The sequence below is a fragment of the Wyeomyia smithii genome, chromosome 3 (genome assembly GCF_029784165.1).
Source record: "Wyeomyia smithii strain HCP4-BCI-WySm-NY-G18 chromosome 3, ASM2978416v1, whole genome shotgun sequence".
NCBI lineage: Eukaryota > Metazoa > Arthropoda > Insecta > Diptera > Culicidae > Wyeomyia > Wyeomyia smithii.
In genome coordinates this window covers 121,662,083-121,681,036 of record NC_073696.1, presented here as the reverse complement: position 1 = coordinate 121,681,036, position 18,954 = coordinate 121,662,083, and the positions used below count along the sequence as shown (strand labels likewise).

The 18,954-nt window shown below is 40.5% G+C and overlaps 1 protein-coding gene across 5 annotated transcripts in view; it reads left to right on the top strand.

Annotated features, from left to right (window-relative positions):
• LOC129726938 (cholinesterase) overlaps positions 1 to 18,954 on the top strand; it is a 47,156-nt gene that overhangs the window by 23,418 nt on the left and 4,784 nt on the right. For all 5 annotated transcript variants that reach the window (XM_055684227.1, XM_055684224.1, XM_055684226.1 and 2 more), the window contains 2 exons: positions 4,245 to 4,380; positions 5,032 to 5,463. In XM_055684227.1, coding sequence (XP_055540202.1) covers positions 4,245 to 4,380; positions 5,032 to 5,463 — 568 coding nt within the window. The remainder of the gene's footprint in view (positions 1 to 4,244; positions 4,381 to 5,031; positions 5,464 to 18,954) is intronic.

Here is an 18,954-nt window from a genome sequence, read left to right as displayed (position 1 = left end):
CGAATTTTTGGGCCCCGGTTTGCATATCGTCGTTCCAAATACGTAAATCCCAAATTCGCGAAACGGGAAAATATATAACGAATGTACGTTGACGTACGATTTCTTATTTTTCCTTGAAAGGCCTATCAAATTCCTTAAATTTTCCATTAAATCTTTTAATCGGTCAAACGGCTTAAAAGTTACATTTTTGCCTTTCTCCTAGAAAGGTATAGCAATCACTGGAAAAACCAAAGGTATAAAAGTGGTCTCAATGGCCGAATGTCATATACCACTCGACCCCTTTCGACGAACTGAGCATTTTCTGTATGTATGTATGTATGTGTGTATGTGTGTGTGTGTGTATGTATGTGCAACTTTTTTTTCTCACTCGCTTTTCTCTGAGATGGCTGGACCTTTTTTCATGAAATTAATTGCAAATGAAAGGTCTAGTTGCGCCATAGGTTGCTATTGAATTTCATTGTAATCGGATTTTTAGTTTAGAGGTTATGTATCAAAATGTAAAAATCACGAAACATCAATATCTCAGAAACCACACAACCGATTTTAATCAAATTGGTTTCAAATGATTGGGCTGTCTCCAGAACCCTTAACTTTTAAATTTCGTAATGATTGAACATATGGTTCAAAAGTTATGTAAAGAAAAGTTATCCTGAGGTTGTTTAAACTCACTCATTTTTCTCAGAGATGGCTGAACCGATTTTCACAAAATTAGTGTCATATGAAAGGTCTAGTTGCCCCATAGGTTGCTATTGAATTTCATTGCAATCGGTTTGTAACTTTGTCCGTTGTTCATGAAAATGTGAAATCACATAATGAAAGTAAACATATTGACTTCCTCCTAACGATCACTGGCTAATTAAAAGGTAGAAAAGTGATCCAAATGGCCGAATGTCATATACTACTCGACTCAGTTAGACGAATCGAGCATTTTCTGCATATAAGCATGTATAGGTGTATATGTTTGTGTGTGGGTATGTACGTGTGTATGTGCACCTTTTTTCGCACTCACTATTCTCAGAGATGGTCTGACCGAACAGATTTCAATGAAATTAATTGCAAATGAAAGGTCTAGTGGCCCTATAAGACCCTATTGAATTTTATTGTAATCTGATTTCTAGTTTAGAGGTTATGTATCAAAGTGTAAAAATCACGAAACATCAATATCTCAGAAACCACACATCTGATTTGATTAAAATTAGTTTCAAATGAACGGGCTACCTTAAAAACCCTTAACTTTTGAATTTTATGAAGATTGAACATGTGGTTCAGAAGTTATGGAAAGAAACGTGTTCTGGAGACTATTTAATCTCACTCATGTTTCTCAGAGATGGCTGGCCCGATTTATATAAAATTAGTGTCATATGAAAGGTCTTATTGCCCCATAAGACCCTTATGATTTTTTTTACAAACGGGTTATTACTTTGCCTGTTATGTTTAAAAATGTGAAATCCAGCTATGAAAAGAAACATATTCCAAGACAACTTACTTGGACTCACTCATATTTCTCAGAGATGGTTGACCCGATTTCCACAGAATTAGTATCGAATAAAAGGTCTACCTACCTCATAACACCCTATTGAATTTTGCAGTAATCGGACTGTAACTTCGTCTGTAATGTATCGAAATGTGAAAATCACGAAACTTCATTATCTTAGAAACTACACAACCGATTTGAACAATATTGATAGCAGATGAACGGGCTAGTTAAGGGTTAACTGATGAATTATGATTGAACACGTGGTTTCAAAGTTTGGCTGCCCCATACGTTACCTTTTCATTTGATTGTAATCAAACTTAAGCAAGCGTTATGTTTCAATTTGTAAAACAACGAAAGTCTATTATCTCAAGTATTACACAACTTATTTGAACATAACTAGTGTCATACAAATGAGTCATCTCTCAAACTTACAAACAACAAACTTCATAACAATTTGATATGCTGTTTAAAAGTTTTAGAAAGAAAAGAAATTCAAAGACTATTCAACACTTTACCTGCTTCGATCAATATATATGGCCTCAACATGATTTAAATGTGGCATCGTACTATCTGAACGTTCCCGGCATCGCTTGTGATTTAATTGTTCGAAATTAAGAGTCATTGTTTTTATTTCGCTATTTCTTAAGTACTAACATTACGTCAAATTTCATATTTTATACTTTAATTACAACATCAATATTTTAGAACCCAGAGAGTGGATAAACATTTATTGGATTTAAGCATTCATGTAAATCTATTTTTACAAATAATAAGTTTGAATGAGAAAGGCTGAGTCTGACCGCTAGGTGGATTAATTTAGGTTTTTTGGAAAATGATTGCCGATTTTTGGCAACTTTAATTCAAAATGGATCACACTAAGGACCATACAAAAAAATACGGGTATAAAGTTTTTCGATAAAGAACAAGTATGCCAATGTTGAACATGATCTGAACAAAAAAATAAATCTGATAATAAGAAAGGCTTAACGGCATTTTGGGGGAACAACATTTTCGGACATCAGAAATGAGTTCAGCACCCAAAAATTGGCATTATACGTCATTTTCAAGCATTTTAGAAAAAAAAATTAGGTTTCTCCAACTTTTGTTTAGAAACCCGTCATTCTGCGGGGCATTGAAAACACTTTTTGTACAGATAAATCATCTCAGATTGCCTGCAACACTTTTTACAGTTCATTGTTTGTACACCGCAGTCTATCCGTTCGTTTTTATATGCCCGCAGCATCAGTCGGACAAAAGAATTTACTTCAAACTCGCCTGACCATATCACCCCAAAAAAACTGTCCATTTTACCCCAAACAGGACGCCTTTCTAAAAACTCAATTCCTTCCACTATTTTCGATCAAACTTATCGCAATCTTTCATTAAAATGTACTCTTTTACTAGACAAACCGGCTGAAAAGCTCATTGGACTGAAAACATCGAAGAAGTTCTCAAAAAACCTTAAATACACGAGCGTAAAACTTACAGCAAAATCAACTTTTGATGTTTCCTTTGTTTACATTTGCACTGTGGTGCACCTGTCACAGCAAACCATGAAATTTTTATACTAGTTAGGGTTTGGTAGTTCAAGGAAAGGATGAAGTAGTACATGGAACCCAAAAATGTAATACTTTCCAAGATAAAGCACCTGTCCATTTCACCCCAGGGGTCCAAATTACCCCAAACTACCCTATTGAGTGAAACGAATTTGAAAAGTAGGACAAATCTCGCCAAACATGTGAAAAGGGCCCATGTGCCATATGTAAACAAGCCACAATTTCACGTTTTTTGACGAATACAAGCTTAATCTGCCCATACAAATAAGATTTGTTGATTAAAAAAAAACTTCTTTTATCAACAAATCTCATTTGTAGGGATAGATTACGCTTGTATTAATCACAAAATGAGAAAATTCAGCTTGTTTACAAATGGCACATGGGCCCTTTTCACATGTTTGGCGAGAAATATGCGTTTAAAATCATCAATGGGATCATCAGGCATGGTATTAGTTTTGGTTTTAAACATACACAGAGTAAACAATGTTATTTTAAATAATTTTTCAAAAATATACATGAAAATACTCTGTTCAGTGATAAAAAATGAAAATCGGCATGCGATAAATATGCGTAAAAATCCCACGTAACCCACATAATTGTAAAGCTAACTAAGTCAAACCTTCTCTCTCGCTCTTCGAATGTCAAATTCAATGTTTTATCACTCACAAGGCTAGTGTCAACATAGCAGCTACCGGAGCAAGCAAGTGTATTTGTATAGGAACCAGCTGAACGTTCCAGGCGATGCTCGGGATTAAAGGGTTCAACATTAAGAACCATATACACTTTATTTCATTGCTTTATTAAAATGGCTTTTAGCAACAGGCTGGTTCGCCACCGTGACAGAACTATTAATGTTATACGTAGTTTTATGTATAATATCTCAATTCTTAATATCAAATACCCATTTTCTCCAATCAAGTGCCTTTCCTGAACATCGACGGACATTTAAAAGAAAATAGAATCACATGTCGTTGCTTTGAGTTTTGATTTAGAGGCAAATTGAGCATATAAACTCATGATATTGCATGTTTTAAGTGGTTTTGTGGACAATACCAATAGTTTGCTTAATGAATTTGTTGAAAAACTTTAAGGTAATACTTTTGCGAATTAGGAATTAGAATCTAGAATTTAATATCGCATTCCAAGCTAGTCATACGAATATGACTGCAATCTAATCAGTCAAATAAATTAAATTCATTTTCCATTTCCAGAACCTACACGTACAACAATCGTCGATACGGATACTACCAACCCAATGGATACGGTCAACAATATCCCGGCCAAAACCTTCCGGGCCAGTACCCTCAGAACACAGGTCTCGGAGAGGATCGATTCAAATTTGACCCGGTAAGTACTGTTGAGAAAATAAAACCAGAGTCTTACTGACCCAATTCTAGCCGATGCGTAAACATCATCAACAAATTCTTTGTTCTGTTGCAAATCGCCGCCGCGCGTTCAGTAAAGTTACACGATGCGCCTTGTTTGCAAAGTACCGCGCATAATTAGCCAGCAGTAATCGTTTTACTTTTTCCATTCATCATTTTCCCAACAAGACGCCAGACACATTAGAACTACACGCCGAGGCGATGCATTCGGTATAATGCTTCATGTGATCTGAAATATTCCACTAACGTACGATTACCTTCGCCCGAGTGTGTATTCATTTTACGTTAGTTCACGAATGCATAGCTCATTCTCTGTTCACTTTCCATGTCGGCATTGGGTGGAGAGCAAAAACTAACTTTAACGGAGATAACAATGTTTTTTATTTTTGTTATCGCTTCTCATCACGAGATTCCCACTCTCGATTTTATCTACCGTATTCAAGACCAACCCGCCCCACATTCCTCAAATTATTTTCCGTTGTAGTACCTATTTCTAAATCACGACGCATGGCGTAATCGCAAACAGTTGTTTGCATTCTGATTAATTTCACATGTTTTGTCGTCTGGAGTTCATATTAAGGCACGCTTTAATGTATTCGTTTTCTCGTTGCAGACCAACCCAAACAACGTGCAGACACCGTTCCCCGGTGTTCTCGGCGGATGGCGGGAAGATTTGCAGGGTAAGCTACGGCGAGACTCGCTGCAACTGGACCGCGACGTGTTCGTGACCACCAACTATGGCCAGGTGCAGGGCTTCAAGGTTCATCTTTTCGATGATCCCAATCCGAAATCATTCTATCGGCCGTGGCACAGTCCGGTGGACCGGATTATGGGAACCTGCTCGACCTTCCTGGGGATCCCGTACGCACTGCCGCCTACCTTTGAAGGTAGATTCAAACCACCACGGCAGCATCGCGGCTGGCAGCTGCTGCAGGCCGTAGATTACGGCCCTGCCTGCCCGCAACCAGTGCAGTATACCGGTGCGACAAAGGGAATTCGCGATATGGACGAAGATTGTCTGTATTTAAATGTGTTCTCGCCAAATGTGAGTATGGTTGATAAGTTAATAAGTATCATAACATTACACAAAGAAACAATTTTTCAATTTCAATCAATTAGTTGTATAAATTTGTGGAACTTTTTATCACATTTAAGATAATCACATTACCTTTTTCGTGATAGTTTCTATGACCGGTAGAGACCGGTAGTAATTCCCATCTCTTGATTCAAAATCCGTACACTGTGATGTAGACGATTGAAAATCCATACGACTTTGATTCAGAATCAGTACAGCAATGTGATAGCTGCAAATCAATATGAACGATTGTTAGTAATGCTGGTCCAATGTTCAAAATACTTACTCAAATATACACACCCCGAGTATACGACATTATCTCAGCAATAAGAAATTATCATTATTGTTGAGAAAACTGAGTTCATTGTTTTTTCTAGAAAACATGAGCCAGCTCAACTCCAACTTATGCTAATGGAAGAACCGATTACTCAAGTTTTAGTTTATAAATATCTTGGTGTTTGGTTTGACTCAAAATGCACTTGGAGAAGTCATGTTCGATATTTAATTCAAAAATGCCAACAAATAATTATTTTTTTGCGCACAGTAACTGGATCATGGTGGGGAGCGCATCCAGGAGATCTTATCAAACTTTATCAATCTACAATTTTATCAGTGATTGAATACGGATGTTTTTGTTTTCGTTCTGCCGCAAAAACTCATATCATAAAACTTGAACGAATACAGTACCGTTGTTTGCGCATTGCTCTAGGTTGTATGTTCTCAACTCATACAATGAGTTTAGAAGTATTAGCGGGCGTTCACCCATTAAAAGAACGCTTCTGGATTCTCACTTCTCGTATTCTTGTGAGAAGTGAAATTTTAAGTCCTTTAATAATGAGTAATTTTGAAAGACTTGTTGAACTTCAATCTCAAACTCGTTTTATGACTGTATATTTCAATTACATGTCTCAAAATATTAACCCTTCACCTGTTACATCATACGACATTTACCCATTGAACAATTTTAATTCTACCTTATATTTTGACACAACTATGTTAAACGTGATTCGTAGATCTCCTGATGAACTACATATTCAGCAGATTCCAAATATATTTCTTGATAAATATCAAAATATAAATTGTAATAACGTGTTTTATACTGATGGATCTTTTCTCAATGGATCTACCGGTTTCGGGGTTTATAACAATAATTTTTCTGTCGCTTATAAACTTGAAAGTCCTGCTTCTGTTAATGTCGCAGCATTAGCTGCTATTCAATACACATTAAGTGTTATTGAAAACATGCCTGTGGATAATTACTTCATCTTCACGGACAGCCTCAGTGCTATTTAAGCTCTTCGTTTGATAAAAAGTATGAAGGATTCTTCGTATTTCTCAAATAAAATTCGTTGTCATTTAAATGCTTTATCCGAAATTTCATCCCAGATTACGTTAGTGTGGATCCCTTCTCATTCTTTAATTGCGGGCAATGAGATGGCAGATTCATTGGCCAAAATGGGTACAATACATGGTGATATTTATGAAAGGCCTATTGAATTCCATGAATTTTTTGGTACTATACGTCAGCAGTCGCTAACTAACTGGCAAAACGCTTGGGATAATAGAGATTTAGGAAGATGGTTACATTCTATCATTCCTAAAGTTTCTTTGAGACCTTGATTTAAAAAATTGGACGTAAGTCGGGATTTCATTTGTGTGATGTTTTAGCTTATGTCCAATCATTATTGGTTCAATGCTCACCTTCGTCGTATAGGGCTCACAGAGGATAACCTTTGTGCCTGTGGTGAGGGTTACCATGATATTGAACATGTTGTATGGCCATGCCCCTTGAATCGCGAAGCTAGATTCATTTTTGAAAATTCTCTTAAAGCTCGGAATAAACAACTAAATGTTCCAGTTCGTGATATCTTAGCTAATTTTGATTTTCCCTACATTTATCTCCTGTATTCCTTCCTTAAATCCATTGATGTGCCTATTTAGTACATTTTTTGTTTTTTTTTTAAGATTGTGTATATATACTGAAATAAACATTAAGACGCACCAGAATTTTTCTCGGACTGTAAAAACTGCAAAAATTATAAAGGATTCTTCAAGATCAATTATATATCCTAGTTTTAAATTTTGATTTGTTAAATATCTAAAATGGTATTTATTTGTTTGAAAAGATGAGAGGGTTTTTATGCCTATTTGAGGAAGAATAACCATATAGATTCTACTCAAGCAGGTTTTTCCCTACTCCAACAGAATTTTCGGCCCCGTTATGCTTTCTGCGCCTGGGCCTTCTATTATTATTGTTGATAAGAATAAAAAAAAAATTATCATTATTGATCTATTAATAATGTTGAAATAAGGAGGCCTCCTGGCTCAATCGGTAAGATCACGGCAGTCGAATCCGGAGGTCAATTTTGTGATTTCTCATACAATTACTGTGATAATTGCAATTAAGAAAGTAAAAAAACAAGGAATACTAGAAAACATTTTTTTAATGCACTTCAAAAATACAAAACTTGGTGTAATAGAGCTATAGCTATATTTTGTTTTCAATCAGTATATGTACAAAATGTATAAATTTTATTTCATTTGGTTGCTGGAGTCTTTGAAATCGTTTTCCTGCTTCTTATTTTTCACCACTGCAGACTTTTGCTTCCTCACTTCCAACTTTCCAGTTCTCCCAGTCGTTTTTTTGCCTTTCTCCTAGAAAGGTATAGCAATCACTGGAAAAACCAAAGGTATAAAAGTGCTCCAAAGGGTCAATCGACTTAGTTTGACGAGCTGAGCATTTTCTGTATGTGTGTGTATGTGTTATTTTTTTTTTTTTTTTTTTTTTTAAAGGTGGCGGGGAAATCTGCAAACAGACACCTGAGAAGAGAACTCAGGGTGTGGGGATGAGACTAGGGGAGAGATGCTGGGGTAGTTACACTCGCCCAGACACCTACTGATCCCTGTCCCGACCCACTAAAACCTCCCCAGTCTCCAGCCCTGGTTTTCCCGGAACGACGGTTAAGTATTACGTCGGGGAGTGGCTTTTGTGCGTGATGCACCCTCTTTACTCTTATAACCTCCTAGCTAACTACCTGGAGACTGGTAATTAGCTACCACTGGCGTGTTGGTGGTTGACCCGCCACACACGTTGCAGCTCCAGAACAATCTGAGAGGCGGCCGCACAGACCGCGTTCCAGATGTCCGGGTCGTCGCACATCCTCCGGACTAGATTGTCCGGAGTAGTGCCAGGCCCGCTCACAGCCATCATGTTGCTCCTCGCTCTTGCGAAACGGGGGCATACGAAGAAGACATGCTCAGCAGTCTCCTCCTCCTCCACGCACTCGGGACACATGGGGGACACCGCGTGTCCGAACCTGTGCAGATATTGCCTGAAACAACCATGGCCTGACAGGATTTGTGTCAGGTGGAAGTTCACTTCACCATGTCGTCTCCCGACCCTGCCGGATATCTCCGGTATGAGTCGGTGCGTCCATCTGCCCTTTGTGGAGTTGGACCATTCCCGCTGCCAGCGGAGCATCGAGAATGACCTTCTGGTACCTCGTATGCCCCTTGTGTCACGTTGGTCGAAACACTCTCTGTCCTCCTTGATGGCGATGCTGATAGGCATCATGCCGGACAAGACACAGATTGCATCGTATGACACCGTACGATACGCACTCGCAACTCTCAGGCACATGAGCCTGTAGGTACTTTCCAGTTTACCACGGTAACTGTTAGTACGTAGTGCTCTGGACCACACTGGCCCACCATACCTAAGTATGGACGAAACCACGCTGGCAAGAAGTCTTCGCTTGCTGCCATAAACCGCTGAGCTATTGGACATCATACGAGATAGTGCTGCAATAGCCGATGAGGCCCTCTTACAGGCATAGTCGACGTGACTCCCGAATGTGAGCTTGTCGTCCACCATAACCCCCAAGAGCTTCAGGGATCGCTTCGAGGTGATGGTGCAGTCTCCGACTCTGACCACCGCCTGTTGCTCCGATTTACGGTTGTTCACAACCGTGACCTCCGTCTTATGATGCGCGAGCTCCAGTTTCCTGGAGCGCATCCAGTCCTCGACCTTGCGTATACAGTGCGCGGCCGTCAGCTCGACCTCCTCGATAGACTCGCCGTAAACCTCCAGCGTTATGTCGTCTGCAAAGCCGACGATCACAACCCCTACAGGGAACTTGAGTTTCAACACTCCGTCATACATGATATTCCACAACACCGGGCCCAGGATAGAACCTTGCGGAACTCCTGCGGTAATTGGGACGCACTTCTGACCCTCCTCCGTGTCGTAAACAAGTACTCGATTCTGGAAATAATTTTCCAGAATCTTGTACAGCGACACCGGTACATGGATGCGCTATGGAGTCCCAACTGGCACTATTGAACGCATTCTTCACGTTGAGCGTGACGATTGCGCAGTAGCGTATTCCCCTTCTCTTGCGCTGGATTGCTACCTCCGCCGTCTTTATGACGGAAGAGATTGCGTCCAGCGTGGACCTGCCCTTCCGGAAGCCGAACTGGTTACTTGCCAGACCGTGTACACCCTCCGTGTACCTCACCAGTCTGTTGAGGATGATCCTCTCAAGCACCTTGCCCGCGGTGTCCAGCAGGCAGATAGGCCTATATGCCGATGGGTCCCCTGGCGGTTTCCCAGCCTTCGGCAATAAGACCAGTCTCTGCCGCTTCCACCTGTCCGGAAAGAGACAGTCATCCAGGCACCTCTGCATGACTGCCCTGAACAGCCCGGGGGCCGTTTTTATCGCCAGCCTGATCGCCAGGTTAGGGATACCATCCGGTCCCGGTGCCTTGCTCACCTTTAGGGATTTGGCGATCACGATGAGTTCCTCATTCGTAACCCTTGCCTCCTCCCCTGCCTCGACACGGCTGTCGTCGCTCACGGATTAGATGCTCGGCAGGTTGGCCGACCATCTCTGGTCTATGTCTGAGATACTGGAACGTCGGACGTGAGACTCGACTGCCGGAGGCCAAGGACTTGGCTCGTGGCGTGGAAAGAGTCCCTCGATGATACGCTCCAGCATCGCTGGTGATCGCTCTGCAGGCGCCAGCGCGCCTTTAGTCTTGGCCATTACGATCCTGTAGGCGTCACCCCACGGATTTGTATTGGCACTCGCACATAGCCTATCGAAGCAGGCCCTCTTGCTGGCCTTTATCGCACTCTTTAGCATCGATCTTGCCGAACTGAATGCTGCGCGGCGCTCTGTCCTCTCTTCTTCGTTTCGCGCACGCTGCATCCTCCGTCTTGCACGGAGGCACGCACTGCGAAGGTCGGCTATCGCGTCCGTCCACCAGTAAACCGGTGGCTTTCCATTCCTAGGTTGGCGAGTCCTAGGCATGGTGGCGTCGCACGCCCGCGATAGCATAGCAACTAGTTGGTCAGCAGTCGGGCGGAGCCAACTGCCCTCCTCGCGCTCCCTTCGCATTGCCTCTTCGCTCGGCATCAAAGTGCGATGTCTTCCACCCGCGAACGGTCCGCACCATTTCTGCTAAATGTACTTTTGTTCCCAACGTTGGCCAGATCTAGGTTGAGCTTTGCAAAAGCCCCCAACAGGATCTGGCCCCTCTGGTTCGTTAAGCGACTTCCCCACTCAACAGCCCAAGCGTTGAAGTCGCCCGCCACCACCAACGGCGTTAGGCCCGTTAGCTCCATGGATAGGAGGTCGACCATCTGGGTGAACCTTTCGGTAGACCAACGTGGCGGAGCATAGCAACTGCAGTAGAACACTCCGTTTACCTTAGCAACTACGTACCCTTCTTCTGAGGTTGAGACAACCTCCTGAACCGGGAACTTGCTCGTCGTACATATGTGTGTGTATGTGTGTGTGTATGTAACGCTCTCCCAATCTCACTCGATTTTCTCAGAGATGGCTGGACCGATCTTCATGAAATTAATTGCAAATGAGAGGTCTAGTTGCCCCATAAGACCCTACTGAATTTCATTGCAATCGGATTTTTAGTTGAGAGGTTATGTTTAAAAATGTGAAAATCACGAAACATCATTATCTCAGAAACTACTCAACCGATTTTAACAAAATTGATTTAAAATGAACGAGATACTTAAAAAACCCTTAACTTTCGAGTTTCATGAAAATTGAACGTGTGGTTCAGAAGTTATTGAAAGAAACGTGTTCTGGAGAGTGTTTAATCTCACTCATGTTTCTCAGAGATGGCTGAACCGATTTCCACAAAATCAGTGTCATTCGGAAAGACTAATTACCCCATAAGACCCTATTGATTTTTTTTGTAATCGGATCATTACTTTGCCTGTTGTGTTTAAAAAGGTAAAATCCAGCTTTAAAAATTAACATATTCCGAATACTACTCAAACCCACTCACTTTTCTCAGCATCGGCTGAACCGATTTCCACGAAATTAGTATCAAATGAAAGGTCTAGCTGCCTCATAACACCCTATTGAATTTCAATGTAATCGGTCAGTTACTTTGTCTGTAATGTATCAAAATATGAAAATCACGAAACTTCATTATCTCAGAGAGTACACAACCGATTTGAACAATATTGGTATCAAATTAACGGGGTAGTTGAAGGTTAATTGATGAATTTTATAGTGATCAAACACGTGGTTCAAAAAATGTGAAAAGAAACATGTTCCGGTGACTTTTCAAATTCACTCGTTTTCCAAAAAATGGCTGGACTAAATTCAACAATCTTAGTGTCAAATGAAAAGATTGGCTTTCCTATAGGCCAGGGCTGTCATTCGCACACTCATTGCGCTCAGTGTGTTAATGTCATGTCAAGGCACAACGAGAACGGTATCTACACATTTTGATAACCAACAGGCACAAAGAGAAAGAGCGAAAACGAAATGACTATGAAATATATCACCAAGTGAGAAATATTTCAACAGAGGGAAAACGGAACAACACTTTGTGCTGCTTTTTGTGACACATTGCGTGAGAACAAAGAGCTTCAGTTTGAGCAGTTTGCGTTGCGTTTCTGGTAGAAAAAAATAGCAGAGAAAAGGTAGCAAGAAAGGACCATATACATTTGAAGAATTCATTTAAACACGATTCTCAATAGCGTGGACGTGTTTCATAGGACATATTACGCACGTCGACATGTTTCTGTCTAGGTATTCATATACAATCGCTACATGCATTCACTACTGATACCGTTCATTAGGGTGGTAATGACTCGTATGGGAAAAAATTGTCCTTCGTAGCATTTAGAAGTTCATTCAGTCGAAAAGTGAAACTTCAACCGATCGATTTTTCTAATTTTTTGTTTTTGGATAACACCAGATCTCGATGTTTCATATGGCATCAGATTTTTTTAATATTCAGAAATTTATGAACTACCAGTGCATTTTTTTCATTGGTCACAAAATAATGCTTTAGTGGTTCCGAAGTCAGATTAAGCTGAAATTTAGTATGGGAACTTTTTTCGAAGACGAAACTATTGAGCCCTATTTCTAAATAAAATTCGAAAAATCGATTTCTATAGCCACCCTATTGTTCATATACGAGACTTATTGCGGCTATCTCCGTCAAGAAACCATTTTTAGTTTTGAAACAAAACCCATTGAGCAGCACTGAAAACTAGCTCCTAAATGATTTCAGTAGGAGTCAAATAGAGTGCAAAAATCAAAAAAAAATGGAATTCTATAATCCGTCGTTTGTCAAATCCGATAATCATTGCCCCAAGCAACACACAAAGTAAGACACAATGTGTGGTGTCGCACATTTTGGCAAATGCACAAAGAGTACTCAGTCGCTTTTTTTCGGTGCGAAAGAAATACAAAAGAGCGAATGGGGAGAAGAGGACACAAACGAAATATCGGGAGTGGCACGCACGGTTTGATGGCAAATGTGTTGTGTACAAATTTGTGTGGTTCTGTCTGCACTGAGGTGAATTCCAGCCCTGCCTATAGGTTCCCATTTTATTTGACTATAATCGTATTTTTATTCCAACCGTTATGTATTAAATTATAAAAACAACGAAAGTCTATTATCTCAAAGATCACACGACTTATTTGAACATATCTAGTGTTATTTGAACGGGTTGTCTCTCAAACTCACAAGTAAAAAATTTCATAGCAATTTGATATGTGGTTCAGAAGTTATGAAAAGAAACGAAATTCAAAGACTATTTAAAACTGTAACTGCTTTGATCAAAACATATGGCCTCAACAAAATTTAAATTTGGTATTGTGCTATTCGTACGTTCCCGGTATTGCTCGTAATTGAAGTGTACGAAATTCAAAGTCATTTCTTTTGTTTCGCTATTTCTTCGGCATGAATATTTTACTTCTCATTAATAATTTTTTTAACTTTTTGCCTTTCTCCTAGAAAGGTATAGCAATCACTTGCAAAACCGAAGATATGAAAGTGCTCCAAAGGGCCGAATGGCATATATCACTCGACTCAGTTCGACGAGCTGAGCATTTTCTGTATGTATTTATGTCTGTATGTGTGTGTGTGTGTGTGCAGATTTTTATTTTCACTCACTTTTCTCAGAGATGGCTGGACCGATTTTAATGAAATTATATGCAAATGAAAGTTCTAGTTGATTTTTATTTTAGAGGTTATGTTTAAAAATGTAAAAATCACGAAACATCAATATCTCAGAAACCACACAATCGATTTCAATAAAATTGGTATCAAATGAACGGGCTACCTAAAATACCTTCAACTTTTGAATTTTACATAGATTTAACATGTGGTTCAAAAGTTATGAAAAGAAACGTCTTCTGAAGACTGTTTAATTTCACTCATGTTTCTCAGAGATGGCTGAACCGATTTCCACAAAACCAGTGTCTTATGAAAGGTCTAGTTACCCCATAAGACCCTATTGATTTTTTTTTTCAATCGGACTATTACTTTGCCTGTTATGTTTAAAAATGTGAAATCTAGCTATGAAAAGAAACATATTCCAAAGACTACTTGTACTCACTCACTTTTCTCAGAGATGGCTGAACCGATTTTCACGAAATTAGTGTCAAATGAAAGGTCTAGCTGACTCATAACACCCTATTGAATTTTACTGTAATCGAACTGTAACTTCGTCTGTAATGTACCGAATTGCGAAAATCACGAAACTTCATTATCTCAGAAAGTACAAAGTATTATCAGACGAACGGGCTAGTTAAGGGTTAACTGATGAATTATGATTAAACACGTGGTTTCAAAGTTTGGCGGCCTTATACGTTCCCATTTCATTTGATTATAATCAAACTAAGCAACCGTTATGTATTAAATTGTTAATAAACAACGAAAGTCTATTATCTCAAAGATTACACGACTTATTTGAACATAACTAGTGTCATACGAACGAGTCATCTCTCAAACTTACAAATAACAAACTTCATAACAATTTGATATGTAGTTCAAAAGTTATAGAAAGAAAAGAAATTCAAAGGCTCTTTAAAACTAAACCTGCTTTGATCAATATATGTGACCTCAATATAATTTAAATGTGGTATCGTACCATTTGAATGTTCCCGGTATCGCTCGTGATTGAATTGTTCAAAATCAAGAGTCATTTCTTTCATTTCGCTATTTCTTGAGCATTTACATTACGTCAAATTTCATATTTTATACTTCAATTACAACATCATTATTTTAGAATCCAAAAAGTGAATACACATTTATTGGATTGAAGCGTTCATGTAAATCTATTTTTACAATTAATAAGTTTGAATGAGAAAGGCTGGGTCTGACCGCTAGGTGGATTAATTTAGGTTTTTTCTTGTTCTTCTACTTTTCGTTTGTTTTTTGCTTTCTCTTTTTTCGATTTTTTCTTGTTTTCTTTGCATGTTTATTTGGCCCATCCTTCGCTGGTAGCTACTGTTGGAAATGTTCGTTTTGTTTTTATGCTACACGATGAAATCAAATATAGTAATCAGATTTAGAATTTAAACATATTTCACGATAAAGGCAAAGCACTATATTCACCACATGTGATGAGATTGTAAAACGATTGGTAGCACACTTACACACTTCTCAACTTACTTATTTCAACAGCCTAGATCCGTGGTGACTTGCGCCATATCAAGAATTTTGCTCCACTCTCCTCGATCCTGGGCTAAACCCTCACCAATTTTCTAGGCGACTCGACAATCGTAAATCCGCTTCCCAGCAACCTAACACGTTGGACCCCTCTGTTTCTATGGCCAGTAAAGACCTGGAAGAGAACCGGTATTACCGCACTTCCGCCCGGCATCCTCGCGACATGTCCGGCCCATCGAAGTCTCCCGACCTTTTTTTGCATGCCTGAAGGGCATTGGGAATAAGAGACCCACTGCGACCATCTTGATGATTATCTTTTGTGGCTGGCCCAAATTGCTGTACACGATTACGAGGTACCCGTACTCGTTGATGAAGCAGGGTTGGTTGATAGTAATGCTGTGCCCCAATTTGCTATCGCGTAATCAAAAAGACAAACGACCTTTTTGGGATTGGAATTCCATACCTGATATGGAGTTAGAAGGTAACGTGCGAGGAAATAATACCTAGCAAACGCAAGGACTTCACAATGATAAAGCAAGTGAGCTGACGTTTTAACTGCAAGGTTGCAGAAGCAGCAGTTATCATACGAGACAATACCCATGTTCCTAAGGTGGTAAAGAGCAGGTCAGTATCCGGTAATAACTCCTGTGTAGAGACATAGTTCACCGCGCTTGAGACCGAGAAGTCTTTTGGTTATAGCAGGGTTTGAGGAAACAGACTGATTAGCTTGTCTGTAGCCCTGTGTGTTGTTCCATCGGTTAGCTATTTCTAGCGTTTCCCATGTTTGAAGTTCGCGCTCGACGGCGGATTTGGAGGCACCCAGAAATGGTTCAGGGCCAATGAATGGCTGTGCTGATCCTTGTCTTGCGAGGTAGTCAGCATTTTCATTGCCCTAGATACCACAATGTCCAGATACCCAGTACAACAGAACTTTGTTCTGTCGGGATAGCTCCCTTAGTGCTGCGCTACACTTCCAAACTAATATGGACGCACATTTTGAGGACTTGAGTGCCAATATTGCAGCTTGGCTGTCCGAGAAGATGCCGATTTTCGCATGCCCTTAATTACGTATGAGACATATTCTGGCGTAGATGAGTGTACGTGATACTTCTGCTTGAAAAGCGGTGGGCCATATACCCATTGTAATAGTTTGCAATACCGGGTCCGTAAACTCCGGAGCCAGTGTTGAATCTTATTTTTGAAGCATCTATATAAAAGCTGGTGATGCCTGATATAAGTGCCATCCCTGCTACAAATATGGCGATTGGTTTCAATCACCTTATGTGGAACATCGAGATTGTTCTGATACTGCGGTGACTAGAGGTGTGAATTTAAACTCCCATAGAATGCGAAGATGACCAACCTGATCGCCTTCGAAGAGTTTTGTAAAGCCTTTGTGCAACAAGCTCTACCTCTTTCTTTACATAAATATGTGGAGGCAGTAGGCAAAACATGGCCTCCAAAGCTGCCGTTGGTGTGCTGCAAGCCCAATTTGCCGTTGTAGTTTTTTTGACTGCGTAGTCAATTCGGGCCGTCCAATTCAGCTTACTGCCCAAAATAATACCCAGGTATTTAATTTTTTTGCAGAAGATCAGTAAGCACCCATTTAGTGAAGGAGGAGACAGTTTGTTTCCTCCGTTTGGTGAAGAATACAATAACTGTTCTAGCGAGATTTATGTTCAGCCTCTCTAGCCCTGCACCAACTCAGAGTAATGTCTAGTGCCATCTGTAGGCGGTACGACATTGTTGCATCACATTTTCCGCGAATTATGAGGGCTACATCATCGGCATAGCCAACAATCTAATAGCCAAGCTGGGTCAGCTTGCTTAACCCTCTAGTGCCCAAGTTATTTTCCAGACGGACCTCGGTAAAATCACTATGAATCTTTATTAATATTTTTTGAGTATTCGTTGAAACTCCTAGAGGGTTTATAGTGCATCGGCCACCAGCGACCAAAGCAGGGGTGAGAGGACTCCTCCTTTTGGACAACTTTTTGTCGCTGAGACGATGATTGAAGCATCTCCCAACGTAGCTGTGATTTCTCTGCTCGAGAGGATATTCTTAATCCAGCTCATTGTAGTGTTATCAACTCTCCTCTTCAGGAAAGCTGCATTGATCGATGCATAGAACGTATTGTCAAAAGCGCCTTCAATACCAAGAAAAGCGCATAGCGCCGTCTCTTAATACTTCAGCACTTTTAGATAAGAGTCACAATGTCATGAGCAGTGTCCGTGGATTCACCAGGTTGGTAAACGTGCTGATCTTTATGTAGTGGCGAGTCCTCGAGGAACTCGTTGCGGATATGGCTATCTGCAATTTTCTCCATTAACTTAAGGAGTGTAGATATGAGGCTTATGGGCCTGGGTCTTCTCTTCCTACCTTCGGTATGATAATTGCCTTAACTTTCCGCCAACTAATTGGAATAAAGCCAGGGTTAAGCTTGTGTGGAAAAGCTGTATCAATTCGGGCATTATGATCCCATCTGATTTTTGTATAAAGATGTGTAGAATGCTATCTGGTCTTGGAGATTTTATAGGTTGAAAGAGCTTAATGCCCAATTGATTGAAGCTTCCGTGAACAACCTTCGAGAGAATAGAATCGAGTCCTTGGGCGCTGTACGCCTTGGCTTCGGACCCTGTTGCTCCGACGATGGTTGTTCGGTTGTACATGTGGACCCAGGGAAGTGCGTGTTTTTGAGACTGCTTCGAGCATCGTTTGTATGCCCTCGCAGGACTTGATACCACAAATTCTTTTAACTTTGCGAAGATCAGGGTTATACTTGGTGAGTGACGCTCTGTATTTATCCTAGTTGGATGTACTTTTAGCCCTGTTGAAGAAGCGTCTGACCTCACGGCGAAGGTTATTGAGCGTTTCATTCCACCAGGCCACCTCGCGACACACAAACATCTCCTTCAGGGGACGGCTGGCCATGTAGACATCAATTATCCTGCATTCAAGATCACGTGCAGCAATATCCAGATCACCGGGTGTGCGATTGAGCAGGAAGACCGGAAGTTAACTAAATGTTCCTGAGTGAGGACCAGTTAGTCTTCTTTGAGTTCCTGAATTATTTGCTTTTTAAAGGATTAGCTCCGGTGTCAAAGATGATATGTCGGTGATCTGACAAGCTTGTTTCATCAGGAACATGCCATTGTTTGACTTTCTCGGCAATGTTTGCGCTACAGAGAATGAGATCGAGGACCTCGTCCATTAAGGCGTTAGTGAAAACGGAGCTGTTCCCTATATTGCATCTATTGATTACGTTGGAAGTAGGATATTCAAAAAGGTACTCATCCCTGTTGTTGGTATCCGAGCTGCCTCGACTCGTATGGTGAGCATTCGCATCACATCCGATGATTAACGGCTTATTGACTGCTTTGCAGCACTACACGAGTGCGTAGTGCTCGAGAGGCAGAATATCGACCAGATCACCAGAAAAGTAAGCGGATGCGATGGCCCGACCTTAGTCAGGTGCACAATGGGGATCTCTCCAAGTAGTGCCTGCAGCTTGTGATTCA